This window comes from Orcinus orca, chromosome 21, assembly GCF_937001465.1.
Source record: "Orcinus orca chromosome 21, mOrcOrc1.1, whole genome shotgun sequence".
NCBI lineage: Eukaryota > Metazoa > Chordata > Mammalia > Artiodactyla > Delphinidae > Orcinus > Orcinus orca.
The window spans coordinates 16,439,505-16,454,371 of NC_064579.1; the positions used below are offsets into that span (position 1 = coordinate 16,439,505).

The following is a 14,867-nucleotide window of genomic DNA, read 5'->3' on the forward strand; positions in this document are numbered from 1 at the left end:
ATAGTCTATATATGTATGATGACAGATGTTAAACTAGACTTACTGTGGTCATCATTTCCCCATATATACAGATATCAAACCATTATGTTGTACACCTGAAACTAATATAATGTATGTCAGTTACAGCTCAAATAAAATAAAAGGTGAATTGTGAATCTCAGTGTGTTGTGCATCTCAGTGTGAAATGTAAACATTAACACTTTTAGAAGAAAACATAGGTATTTATCTTTATGATTGCTGGATTGGCAAAGATTTCTTGAAACAGGCCATAATGGAAGAAATAACTGGTAAACTGAACTTCAGTGAATTAAGAACTTCTATTTGCCAAAAGATACCATTAAGAAAATGAAAAGGAAGGCAAGTCACAAGCTTGGTAAAGATTATTTGCTATGTGTATACTTACTTATTTTATATATATAAAGAACTTTTAGAAAACAATAAGCAAAAGTCAGATAATCAAATTTTGAAGAGGAGTAAAGACTTGCTGGGTACTTTACCAAAACGTTCAAATTTCAGTAAACATATGAAAACATATTCAACTTTGTTAATCATCTGGATATTCTGAAATAAAACTGCAGTATAGGGCTTCCCTGGTGGCACAGTGGTTAAGAATCCGCCTGCCTATGCAGGGGACACGGATTCAAGCCCTGGTCTGGGAAGATCCCACATGCCACAGAGCAACTAAGCCCGTGCGCCACAACTACTAAGCTTGTGCTCTAGAGCCTGCGAGCTGCAACTACTGAAGCCCGCATGCCTAGAGAGCTCGTGCTCTGCAACAAGAGGCCACCGCAGTGAGAAGCCACACACCACAACGAGGAGCCCCTGCTCGCTACAACTAGAGAAAGCCCATGCACAGCAACGAAGATCCAATGCAGCCAACAATAAAACAAAACAAAACAAAACAAAAAAACTATAGTATGGCCTGCCACACCTCTACCAGGATAGCCAAGATGAACATACACACACACACATGCAGAGATAATGCCAGTTGTTGGTATGGATGTGAATGGACCAGAACTCTGAAACACTGCTAGTTGGAGTGTAAATTTGGTTGAAAGTTCTGAGAAATGTTTGGTTAGTCCACTAAAGCCTGGTATACACATACTCTGTGATGCAGCATTTTCAAAAAAATATCCTTACCCCTTTGGAGGGTTATGCAGGTAATGATTAGGAAGAGGCATCAGTGGACACCTGTTTTTCTAACAGTATTCCACTTCCTGATCTCAGTGTTGGTTACAAGGGTATGCTCATGTAAAATTCATTGAACTGTATGTACCCTTATGAATCATGTCCTTTTCTGCATGAATATTTTAGTAAATAGATAAATAAAATTCTAGTTAATTACAAAAATTTAAATTTCCAAACTAATGAGAGCAGTGAAGTACTGGACATTTCAGTTGTTAAAATCAAAACAGGAAATATCAGTTATACTTACTTAGAAAAAGAGTTTCTATAAATCTGGGCCGTTTTGCATTTTAGAAGTTTATGCTTGTTTAGTATGTTGTGAGAAGTGCCACAGCTCTGTGTGTAATTATAAATAAATACTGTAAATACATCTGTCACTACTTGAAATGACTCATGTTTAAACACCATGTTTAAGCCGGCTTTTCTTTTATTGAACCATTTCTTGGAATTTTGAATAAATCATGTATTAAGATGAATTTTTTAAAACTTCTGTAACAAACCATAGATAGTGTAGCTATTGCTATTTAATTTTAACATCTCATTTTAAAATTTGAGCATTTTCTCTTATGTGTAAGTAAAATTTATAATATTGGAATATATATATTTCCTATTAATGCATTAAATCACCAGACCTCATGTGGATCTAATAACTACCATAGTTTTCAAGTAGTCTGAATATAAACAATATTTTGAGATAGTTACTCTTATAATATGAAAATGTTATAGTATGAAGATATTTGCATTTCCCTCACTAACGAAAATCACAGGTGCTGCTAAAACTATTGTGATCTGTCGACTACATTCATAGTTGAAGGAAATGATATATTAGAAGATAGTGAAAATGAAGATTTGCTTTTATCCCATTTAAGTACCCGGATCTCCTTCTGCCACTGCATTCTATGCACAGCCCCTTGGAGTCTGTGTACTGCTGTATTACTTGAACCTTTTCTGCTCTTATCTAAGAATAACACCCCCACTTGTGTACTAGATCTTATCGCATCTCATGTATTCAATGACAGTTTTCCAACGATTCTCCCCTCTTTCTTTGTCATCCTAATGTTTTCTTTTATTACTGAATCATTCTCGGTAGCAATGCAAACATCTCCTTATTCATCCTAAAGGGACATGACACCATTTTCCCTTCCAGATATTGTTCTATTTACCTGATCCCTCTTAGAGCAAAACTCCTTGAAACAGTTGTCTACATTGTTTCCTTATTTTTTCATAAGGCTTTTGCCTCACTGTTCCATTGAAAATGCTCTAGTCAAGGGCACAAATATTTTCCAGGGAAATAAATTCAATTTTTAGTTCTGGGTCTTCATATTACTGCTCTCTCTGTATCTACAGAACTGATGTCTTCATCCAGAATCACTTGTCTTCCAGGAGGCCACACTCGTGATTTTCCTTACTTCTTTGACTGCTACTTCTTAATCATCTTTGCTCATCCATTTTTTATCTTCTGCACTTATTTTGGTGTTAACAGGGGGTTCTGATCTTGGTCATCTCTATTTATATTTACTAAATTGGTGTCCAGCTTTAAAGGTTAAATACTGTCTATTATTGAGTCCTAAATTTTATCTTGGGGACAGATCTTCCCTGTAAACTCCAGACTGATAAATCCAACTAGCTCATGCTGCACCTCTACCTGGAAGTCTACTGGGTGTCTCCAAATGAACAGGTACAGGACAGACTCCCCATCTCAGGCCCCAGGCCTAATTCTCCCATAGCATTTGACTTCTCATGTTCAAGTCAAAAACCTCATAGTCTTCCTTTACCACTTCTTCCCTGCCATACCCCACATCTAATCTTTCAGAAAATCCTGTTGACTCTTCCTTCCAAATATGTCCAGATTCCAACGATTTCTCACCATACCTACCACCCTTGTTTGAGCTCTAATTTTAATTTCTTAATCCACTTATTGCAGCAGCCTTTTAACTATATCCTAGCTTCCATCTTTACCCACCATATGGTTAATTTTCAAAATTCCAACCCAGGAGGCTCTGGGATCTGGCCCTGTACTACTTCACCAACCTTATCCATTTATCCATTTCCCCTCATCAACTGTCCTTCAGTCGTCTTGGCTTCTTTACTCTTTCTAAAAGGTGCCAGACATTGTCCTTCAGTAGAGCCTGGTTCACTGGCTCTTCCCTCTTTCCCCAAATATTTACATGGCTTTTAGACATCATCAGATCTCTGCTGAAAATGCCACTGCCTTGGAGAGGCCCCTCCCAACCACTCATTAGTATTGCAACCCCTTCTCTCATGAATTCTTTCCACCTTCACTGCTTTACTTTTCCTCAGTTCATTTATCATTGTCTCTCATATAATTTAATTTTTTACTGTCTGTTTTCTCCCTATAGAATGTAAGCTCCAAGAGGGGAGTTTCCCCCCTTATATTTTTGTTCATTGTTTTATTCTTGGCTTCTGAAACAGTTCTTGAATATATAGTGGGTTCTCAGTATATAAATGTTGAATGAATGAATGAGAAATACCTACTTATTTTTTATGATTCAGAGCTCATGTCACTTATTTAGGATTTTCACTGAAGGGCAGGGACTATCTTTATCTTATTCATTGCTATATTCCTAGTATCCAGTAAATACTTGGTATGCTCAGTTAATAATTGTCAAATGAGTAAATTAAGCTGGAATGGCTTCAGAGAGAACCATACATAGACCCCAAGTGTAGAGAGGTTGGTTAGGTAGGAGTCCTAGGCAGGTACGGCATTAACAAGATGTAAACGTAGGCACTGCTTCCTGGATGGAGGGGGTGGAGCAAGAAGAGTGACCTGAATGAAGCATAGAGAGCCAGTTAAGGAGTGTGGGGCACGGTGCTATTTAGGAATGTGGGACCAGGTTGTGGAGGGCACTGGGATAATAATAACTTACTAAACCTCCATAGCTTAAAAAGGTTGATGCTAATATACTCCTAATGTTATAGGCCCAGAATGATGAACCTCTCCAAGTGCTCAAGACAGATCTGAAACTCAAGTGTTCTAATTTAAGAGCCTCCGTCTTTAACTACTATGATATACTGCTGGGCAAAGTACGTTAAACATACCAGTGGTGGATCTTAAGAGTGTTGCAGGTCATTCGATAGATACTACTGTCTTTTAACTTCTTTTTAACTGTTATAGTTTTTAAGTATTTCAGTGTCTCAAATGAATAGTCAAGAAAAAATAAGTCTTTTCAGGTTGTTTTGTATTTGATCATTCCCCAGCCTTTGACCATTTTTGACCACCACATTCTTCTTTTTCAAAATTCTATCCTTGGCTTCTGTTACACTATATCTCCTACCTTCATTTTCTTCCTACTTCTGTGTCCCAGGTTCCTTTGCAGGCTCCTGTCTATGAGTTTATGAACTTACAAGTATTCATCAGTGTTCTAGCCCTCTAGGCCTTCTATTTTTCTCACCCTATTTACTCTTCTTGAGCAATTTTATCCATTCCCATGACTTCAGTGAACAACTATGTGCTGACAATTCCCAGATCTGTAGTTTTTCTTCCCTACACCTCTGTCATTAGATATATATGTAAATGTCTCTTAGACATCTCACTCTCCAAAGATGTTTTGAAATGGATGTTTTGAAAGTACATTAGAGTTAACCCATTTAAAAATGAACTCCCCAAGGCAATCTACAGATTTGATGCAATCCCTATCCAATTACCTAAGGCATTTTTCACAGAACTAGACCAAAAAAAAAAAAATCTTAAAATTTGTATGGAGACACAAAAGACCCTGATAGCCAAAGCAATCTTGAGAAAGAAAAACGGAGCTGGAGGAATCAGGCTTCCTGACTTCAGACTATACTACAAAGCTACAGTCATCAAAACAGTATGGTACTGGCACAAAACAGAAATATAGATCAGTGGAACAGGATAGAAAGCCCAGAAATAAACCCATGTACCTATGGCCAGTTAATCTACAACAAGGAGGCAAGACTATACAATGAGAAAAGACAGTCTCTTCAATAAATGGTGCTGGGAAAACCAGACAGCTACATGTAAAAAAATGAAACTAGAACATTCTTTAACACCATACACAAAAAAAATCTCAAAATGGATTAAAGACCCAAATGTAAGACTGCATACTATAAGAGGAAAACATAGGCAGAACACTCTTCAACATAAATTGCAGCAATATCTTTTTGGATCCACCTCCTAGAGTAATGGAAATAAAAACAAAAATAAAAAATGGGACCTAATTAAACTCAAAAGCTTTTGCATAGCAAAGAAACCACAAAACGAAAAGACAACCCACAGAATGGGAGAAAATATTCACAAACGATGCAACCAAAAAGGGATTAGTCTCCAAAATTTACAAACAGCTCACGTGACTCAATATCCAAAAAGCAAACAACCCAATCAAAAAATGGGCAGAAGACCTAAATAGACATTTCTCCAAAGAAGAAATACAGATGGCCAAGAGGCACATGAAAAACTGCTCAACATCACTAATCATTAGAGAAATGCAAATCAAAACTACAGTGAGATATCACCTCACACCAGTAAGAATGGCTATCATCAAAAAGTCTACAAACAATAAATGCTGGAGAGGGTGTGGAGAAAAGGGAGCCCTCTTGCACTGCTGGTGGGAATGTAAATTGGTACAGCCACTATGGAGAACAGTAGGGACGTTCCTTAAAAAACTAAAAATAGAGCTACCGTGTGATCCAGTAATCCCACTCCTGGACATGTATCTGGAGAAAAACATGGTTCAAAAGGATACATGCACCCAATGTTCATTGCATCACTGTTTACAATAGCCAAGATGTGGAAGCAACTTAAATGTCCATCAACATAGGAATGGATAAAGAAGATGTGGTACATATATACAATGGAATATTACTCAGCCATTAAAAAGAATGAAATAATGCCATTTGCAGCAACATGGGTGGACCTGGAGATTATCATACTAAGTCAGTCAGACAGATAAAGACAAATATCATATGATATTGCTTATGTGCGGAATCTTAAAAAAAATGACACAAATGAACTTATTTTCAAAACAGAAACCGACTCGCAGACTTCAAAAAAAACTTATGGTTACCAGGGGGGAAGAGTGGGGGGGATAGATTGGGAATTTGGGATTGACATGTACACACTGCTATTTTTAAAACAGATAACAAACAAGGACCTACTGTAAAAAAAATAATAATTAAAACAGAGGGAGCTCCAAATCTTTGTTACCTTCTTCCCTTTCACCCTTAACATGCTTCTGCCTTATTCTGTATCTAATTGGGTGTCACCACTAACTACACACTGTTGCTCAAATCAGAAACCCAGAGGTTAATTTTGACTATTTTCTATCAGATCAATCATTCACCAAAGTCTGTTGATTCCATCTCTTAAATATTTCTCCTGTTTGTCCAGATCTCTCAATTCTGTCACTACCATGGAATTGGCCACTATAGTCTCTCAAGCGTTTTTATACATCAGCCTCCAAAATGATTTCTCTGCCTCAAGTTATACTTTTCTCCAGTCTATTCTCCATACTGTGACTAGTACCATCCTTCTAAAATACAGACTTGATCATGCATTATTTTTCCACCATAGTTGGAAATAGGAATATCAAGTGCAGCAGCAGAAGGCAGAGAAGGAATAGGCAGACAGGTGAAAGTAAAACCAGAAATACATACAGTTTCAGTGCTGATTTAGTGACTATGAGGGTTAGGTCCCCAAAATGATAGAACTCTAGTATTACTGAGCATCTACTAAAAACAAAAATGTCACTTGCTTATACTATAAATGTGTTTATTCACTAGATATATCTTTTCCTGGATTTTAAAATATACTCTGCCTTTCACACTACTATATTATAATCTATCTACAGAATAATCAACTTTAATATATTCTCTAAATCACTGACATGATACTCCTATAAATTAGATATACAATTTATTTTTCTCACGTAACAATTTCACATTTTTAAATGACTTTTTAGGTGGTGCATCATTCTCTGTTTCACTTCGGGCCTAAATTCTAATGTACCTTGTAAGTTTAAAGTGCAAATATTTTGTAAAATCTTGACTTTCCGGAAATACCTCAATCTATGCAAAGTCTATGTACAAGTCAAATCTGACTTTTAAGAAGTTTCAGTTTATTTCAGAGTTATTCTCAAGAAAGTGTGGAAAGGATTCAGATTAATCTCTATAATCCTGTTATATCATTTTTATTTTCTTTTGAAATATTGTGGTTCCCAAGAAGTTAGGAAACAGAGTTCAGATTTATTCTCTGGGTTTAAAAATCCTCCATTAATTTGCCTCATCCTACTTTTCCCCTTTTGTATCCTCGTTTCTCCTTTAAAAATTGTGCAAATCTTGTATGTTTAGATCCCCAGTCACACATTGCTCATTCTGACCTTGAATCTCTGTTGATATAGCTACCTACCAGAGGTGGGCAGTTCAAATAAAGAGTGAGCTGGGCAAGTTCTGAGACAGTAGGAAGTGTTTTAACCTGAAGACATATTTCAGTCTAAAGATGTCCATGTTTGTAAATTTAAGCATGTATGATTTAAACAAAACATGCTTACATATAAGTTACAGTGATTGACTGTGACCTCTGGTTCATACTGTTTCCTCCCCCACCATCTCTGTAATGTCTCAGATCTTTAAGATTAGTTTTCCAAATGCAGCCTTTTTTTGCTAGATCTAGCAGGAATATGGCTTCTGTGAATTATTCCTGGCTATATCTAAAACATCATGTTTTACCTGTACTTTTGACTAGCTCTAGTTAGGACATATCAGATTATCAGTCACCATGCCAGATGCTTTACATATGTTACCCAGTTTATTTATTTACCCATTAATGTATGTCATCAGCGTAGTTGGTATCCCCAGTTTATAGATATCAAATCTGAGAAGCAGAAGAAAAGTAACTTACCGAAGGTCCCATAGTTAGTAAATGAAAATGATTTTAATGGATGAGCTGTTACATGATATTTGAAAATAGTTTCATGAGCATTTTTTTTAAAGAATGCAGTATTCTCTTATTTTTCAGTTTACATGTTATAATATTGTACCCTGTTTTTTCAGTGTATAGTCTTTGCTATGACTTCTGGCCAGATGTGGAATCATATCCGTGGACCACCATATGCTCATAAAAACCCGCACAATGGACAGGTGGTAAGTGCATGTTCTGTGCATCAGTATTATGAACTTTCATCCTGTTTACATAGGAATCCGAAATTATGTTTAGCATTTAGTAAGAAAGGATTCTATTTGTAAATCGAAATATATGTTCTTTCTCTTCTCATTTACTACCTTCACCATGTACATACACACAACATGCACATATATATATTTTTTTTAGGGTGAGAACTGCTTTAGCGTGGATTAAAAAAAATTCAGTGTACCTACTTATCAAATATATACACATAAATTATTTTTCCAACTTTGCAGACTGCTATGGCAATAATATGTAATGCCAAAAGAGGAAATAGGAACAGTCTGTAGTGAGTGCCCCAGCAATGATAAATTTAATTTAGCTCAGAAGATCATTAAGAACCCTGAAGCCATTGTATTAGGATGCCAGGAACTGTTTGCCAGAAAATTGAAAGTGAAATTGGTGTGTAGTTAAATCAGTAGCAAAATTTACATTAGTAACTGCTACTGTTTTGCTGCCTTCCCTTTCCTTTTGGTGGGTGGGAAATATTGTCATAGATTAACTTTGCAGAATACTGTCTTTGAGGCTTAGTATTAGGTTGGTGAAGATTACTGTTCTAAAATGTGCCTTTTTTCTCTAGCTTTTTCTTTATACAGATTTTGAGGGAAGAATATAATGACACCCCTCGTGCACTCATCACCAAACTTAATTACCAGTTCATAACCAATCTTGTTTCATCTATTCTCCCATCCAGTTCTCTTTACCGCAGTTGGATTCTTTTGAAATAACTGCCCAATATCATTTCATTTCAAACATAAATATTTCAGTAGGTACCTCTAAAAGATGAGGCTTTCTTAAAAAATCGTAACCACAGTACCAGAATCACACCTAAAATGGTAATAAATTCTTAATTTCTGAATATTGTGGCTCTAAATGGAATAAAGTTATCCCATGGCCAATCATGTTATAATTTCTCTATAAATATAAATGTATAATGTAAGCTTATGAGGTTTGTTCTTCATTGCTTACAGTACTTCAAATATCTTTAATATTAAAAAAGCTAACAAGTTATTTCTTCTTCCTAAATTGTGGCTTTCTTTGAACTTCTTTGTGGAACTGTAATATAGGGGTATAGTTCACTTTACTTACTGTATGTACCCTGATGGCTCAATTAGATTTTAAGGGCTGGTTGCTAGTTACAGTCACTGATACTATATAATAACCATTTTGGTCTCATATTTTTGTCAACATTTTCAGATTTCTTCTATAGGTGTCAAGAATATGGAGTCAAAGTTAGACTCTGTATAATCAGATGCTGTAGTAAATCAAACATGTCTTTTGTTATGTGTACTCTGTATTTTTTAAATCTGTCACTAATTAGAAAAGTGATTTGAATGTCTAATATTCAAAATTAATTTTACAGAAAAAATAATTGGAAGTAATTATCAAGCAATAAATTGTCCCCTTATCTTCAAGTCTTCCTGACCATCCTATTTAAAAGTGTAGTCCTTTTCTCTCATCCTCTTCCCCAATACCCATACTCACTGTCTTCCTTTCCTTTTTAAATTTCTTCTCCATAGCACTTATAACACGTTATATAATTTACTATTTTGTGTTACTTTTGTTTGTCTTTTGCCAGGACCCCAGTAGGGTATAAGCGCTTGACAGCATGCCTTTTTATCCACTTTGGTCCCTGATATGTTCCTATTTCATAAAGAGGGCCTGACACAAAGATTTGATCACTATTGTGTTAATGATACTTAAAAGTGTAAATTTTGGAAATTGATAAAATTTTTATTACTGCCTTTTAATATTCTTATAACATTTCTTAGGCAAATAAACATATTAAGCATTGCTTTTTATTATTTGCTTAAATACATTTGTTAAAGTATATGAAAAATTCATCAACATTCTTGTGAAATGTTTTAGCTTATGTAGGGGAAGAAAATATAATTTTCCCTCTACTGTTCTGAGTCTTTGGCTGAGGCCCCTGTAACAAAAGACAGAATAACAAGAGAAAAACAAAGTGATTAACATGTATACCTCATGTATACTTGGGAGATAGGGAAAAATGAATAACTCTAAGAGGTGGCTTAGAGCTCAGGCTTAAGTGCCATCTTCAGTTACAGACAGAAAGAAAGGTATTGAGGGAAAGCCAGTTGTGGAAGTGACCAGGAAAAGTAAGACAAGCAAAAGTGAGGTGTAGTGTGCAGATTTAAGTTTGCGGTTGCCTTCTCCATTGATAAGGATCTAAAGTTGTCTCCAAGGATTGTCTCCACCTGTAGATTGTCTCTACCTATGTCCTTGCTGGTAGAGAAAGGAGGAGGGACACCGTTGTGAATTTATGTCCTGCTTTTAGGCAGATTGGAAAAGGCAGAGAACTTTTCTAGTATCTGCTTCTTCTCAGTGCCTTCAGCTTAAAATAATTCTTAGGCCAAAGTGGCATATTTTAAAGTGTTGTATTCTGTCACTCTTCATTCTCACTGTAATCTTCTTACCATTTCAACCATTACTTTGCTAAATCACGAGACTCTAATCCCCTCACACGTCGTTTACTGGAGTAAGCGCCAAAAAAATTTGCACTGATTACAGTAACAGTGACAACGTGGATGCCACCTCTTGCTCACTGAATATATGCTAGGCACTAGACTTCACAAATGAGTATTTTAGGCCACTAGGTGAATATTCCTAAAGCATACTTTGACTATATTGATAATATTAATATGTGTGGACCAGAGTTATCAGTTAAATTGGAAATCCTAAGTGGCTGTCCATTACTTGCCCATTGTAATTTTCCTTTCCAGCCTAAGACCTCTACTCCTTTGCAGAGAAACTCAGTGTTGGTGTATTTGTACTGTCCCTTGTCCCCTAAATATATGCTTTATTTTGCTGCTTCCATTCCTGGAATTTCTATCAAATCATGCCCATCCTTCAAATACCACCTAATTTGCCAACCCTCTGAAATGCATTCCTTAATTACGTTAGAAATTCTTCTTCCCTTTACACATTTATAAATATGTAGTTAGCCCATTTATGTATCTCTGCATTCCTTTATAATAATTTTTTTTAATATTTTATGTATTAGTCAAATTCTTAACATAGGGAGTTTCTTTTAAGCTATTTTTCATCTTTACACTTACATACAGCTGGTCCTCAATGAATGTTTTATTAAATGATTATAAAGACTCACACTAGGAGATTTTGGTTTCTTGAATTGTATTATCTTAATTCTTTCCATTTATTTTTTGTCACTAGTCTGAATGATAATAGGATCAACATGTCACTGTTAATTCCACATAAACCAGTTAGTAACCTTAATGTGACAGGAACACTTATTTTAAGGTTTAGATTAGATTGGAAAGAAATTTTCTCTATTGATTTAGAAAATGTTTTATTTGCCCCCTCCACATTGTTGTATTACTATTTTGTAAGTAGAGATTGGCATGGCCCTTAGGAAAAGGTACTGTGATGGCCCAGAGGAACACATTAAGAAAACAGAATTTTCTATATTTTTAAAAGAAAAAAACTTTTCCTTCATATGTGCATCTAGTTTTCAGAGTACGTATTTTAGCTTTTCAGCACCTTAATCAAAAGTTACAGAAATAATGAGACTGAAACCTATAACCAGGTTGTTTAAAGAAATGAATTTTGTCCCAAACTCTTCACGAAATGAATTTTGTCCCAAACTCTTCACCCTCATATTTTATAAAAACATTTTTTCTTACATTTGAATAAAGTATTAGGATTGAAGGAAAAAAATCACGAAAGTCTTGGAAATACAGGAGCTTCTTGCTGCACAATCAATTGCTTGAGTGTGCTCTTGGCCAGAGATGTGGATATGGTTTTGGACTGATCTGTTAATTACTAAGATGTTACTTACTAAGCAGTATAGACAAAAGCAGGTTAAAGGGGCAGGAGAATGTTGCCCATTAGTATATAGCTCTTTTCTTGTTTTGCATTTTAACGTATTTTAGCAAAACTTCCAGTGTATGTCAACATACACTGAAACAGAAAATTGTTTTTGTTTTAATGAATTGATTTGCATAATAATGTGTTTTCATATTACTGGAACAAAATAGAAGATTAACTTTGCTTTATAAAATCAAGTGGTTACTGGTACAGAATTATACTTTAAACAATGACTGTCCATTAGAATAATAATAGTGAATGGTTTTCTTTATAATAGATGTGTTTAAATTTCAAGATATAACTTGAAAATTAGCACTATCCTTCTTTGGTAATTTCTTCATATTTTAACCTGTATTTCTAAAAAGAAATTACCATGTAGGATTTGTGTTTTTGAGAATAACTATAATTAGGCTATTTATCTCTTTCAGTGGTATGGAATAAAATGACAAAGTGAGTATCTTATGAATATTTATAAAGGAATTTTATAATTTGGCATTAATTCTTATGACCAATGCACATTTAGTGGAGTAAGGTATATGAAACAGTAAGTTTACTGTGGTTTTCATATTTGTAACATAATTGAATAACCATTTACATTTTAAAGACTTATTTTTAGGTAGCTATTACACATAAATATCAGCTAAATGAATTCTAATTTTTGTTCATTTTTTCTAAATTAATTTTTAAAATATGTTTGGCTTCAACTATTTGATGTATGTTAGATGATTTAAGAAATTTGTATTAAAATTGTTTATGAAGAAGTATTTCAATGTTAAAGTGAACTTAACTTTGTAAATACTTTAAAATTGTACTATGAAGGTCTGTATGGTTTCCAGAAATAGTTGGGTTGTTCCCCCACCACCCCCCCACCCCCCGGTTTTTCTGAAGTCGGTTTCTAAATAGAATTCTGGATGGTGGTGAGTTCTTTTGTGTCAAACTTTTAAAATTGCCTAATTTGCTGTTTTTCCTGTATATGGGAGTTTTTAATGGATTTGGCGTTGTAACACCTAGTTTTATACCTTTTAAGCATAATACTGTGAGGTCAGAGAGCAGGTATTTTACAAATGAGGAAAAATAATAGTCCAAGTAGTAGAAGCCAGAATTAGAATGGTGGATCTTGTAACATGATCGAGAGTCATTCGAAGACTAAGTTGATAATAATTAGACTAAATATTTAAAATACATATTTAAAGTTTAGACATAAATGTTGTTAGTAACAGTGGTTAATGTTTGGATCTTGATGCTAAAATCTATTTTAAATTTTTGACAGAAATTCTGAGTCTGAGGGCCCTGAGCAATCTATGAATCTGAAATGATACCTACTGTTTTCTGCAGGGAGATTGACTAATTAAATATGGGTGAAATGTCATGAAACCTCCATAACCTTGACAAACATAGTCCTTTTAAATAAAGTGACTAAGACCTAATAAGACCCTAGAGGCTTAAAGATATACGTGGCCAGGTGTAATCCTAGAATGTGTCATTAGCTTCCAGGCTGTATTTTTCTATTATCTGGTTCCTCTCATTATTCTTTAAAATATGATACTTTGACTTCCTCTTTCAACTTTTGCTTTTAAAGTTTACTTTCTGATCATAAAATTAATAAATGCTCACTATGGAAATTTAGAAAATTATAAAAAATAGGTATCAATAAATGCAACCCCTTGTAGTTTCATGTCAAGGAGAAAGAACACACTATGTAGTTTAGTAAACTGTCTCCCTATAGGTAATAAATTACAGAGAATGTCGTTGCATTAAGCTGTAAAGTTATGAGAAGTATGAGATGCAGAACATTAAAAGCTAGGCTAGTCATTCAAAATATAAGCAGAGAGATTAAAAGCCCACTGAGAATTGACTAGCCTTTCTTGCATCAAGCAAATACCGTAGATTTAAACCTACATATACACAGTTTAACAAAGGGGATGGGTCTATGTACATTCCTAAGGTGATGCTATAAAAAGATGACAGTGAAACAGAAGTGAAGAGAGATTTTTCAGGGTTAAGATGGTGGTATGATACACCTCTGCCTTCCTTCTTGTTAAATACTGATAGGGATTCATCAAAATGCAAAGCCAACAACAGAATTACAAAGTAGAGCTAACTAAACCCAAATCCCAAAGCATGGGAGAACTTCTGTTAACATCTGAATTTATTGCAATGGACATTGGCATATAGTTTCTTTGTGCTTGTGAACTTCCTCAGAGTTCTCTTTAAGTTGCCATCAGTATGCTTACATTTATTCTACTTATTCCCCAGAAACATTGTTTTACTTCCCATGTTGTCCTCTCATCTTACCAGAGGTTTCATGTTCTGCCTCATGCTGTCAGGGCTATATTGAGCTACTAGTGGGAAAGACAAGCTGATAACAGATTCCTTTGTTGGCCCCAAACATGAAAAGCCATGGTTCTTTCTGTGAAACAGCATTAAGTCATGTTTCAGAAGCATAAGCTTCACACGCATTGTTAACTTCTTCCACTCGTGCTAACTTTGGAACCCTATAACGTTAGATAAGTGTTACCAGGACTTCAACGTAGGTATAAGTGGTTTCTGTCCCCACGCCACATTAACCCTTACTGCCCTTATAGACTGGCTGTCTCATGGAGTAGTGAAGGGATGTTTGGGCTGTGAAACGCGTATCATACCAAGAGGGATGAATGTGGCTCCCCGTCCC

At 35.2% G+C, this 14,867-nt stretch overlaps 1 protein-coding gene across 3 annotated transcripts in view; it reads left to right on the top strand.

The window, feature by feature from the left end:
• The window catches only part of TUSC3 (tumor suppressor candidate 3), a 183,035-nt gene that overhangs the window by 98,090 nt on the left and 70,078 nt on the right, over positions 1-14,867 (top strand). For all 3 annotated transcript variants that reach the window (XM_004277167.3, XM_004277166.3, XM_033400629.2), the window contains exon 6: positions 8,218-8,307. In XM_004277167.3, coding sequence (XP_004277215.1) covers positions 8,218-8,307 — 90 coding nt within the window. The remainder of the gene's footprint in view (positions 1-8,217; positions 8,308-14,867) is intronic.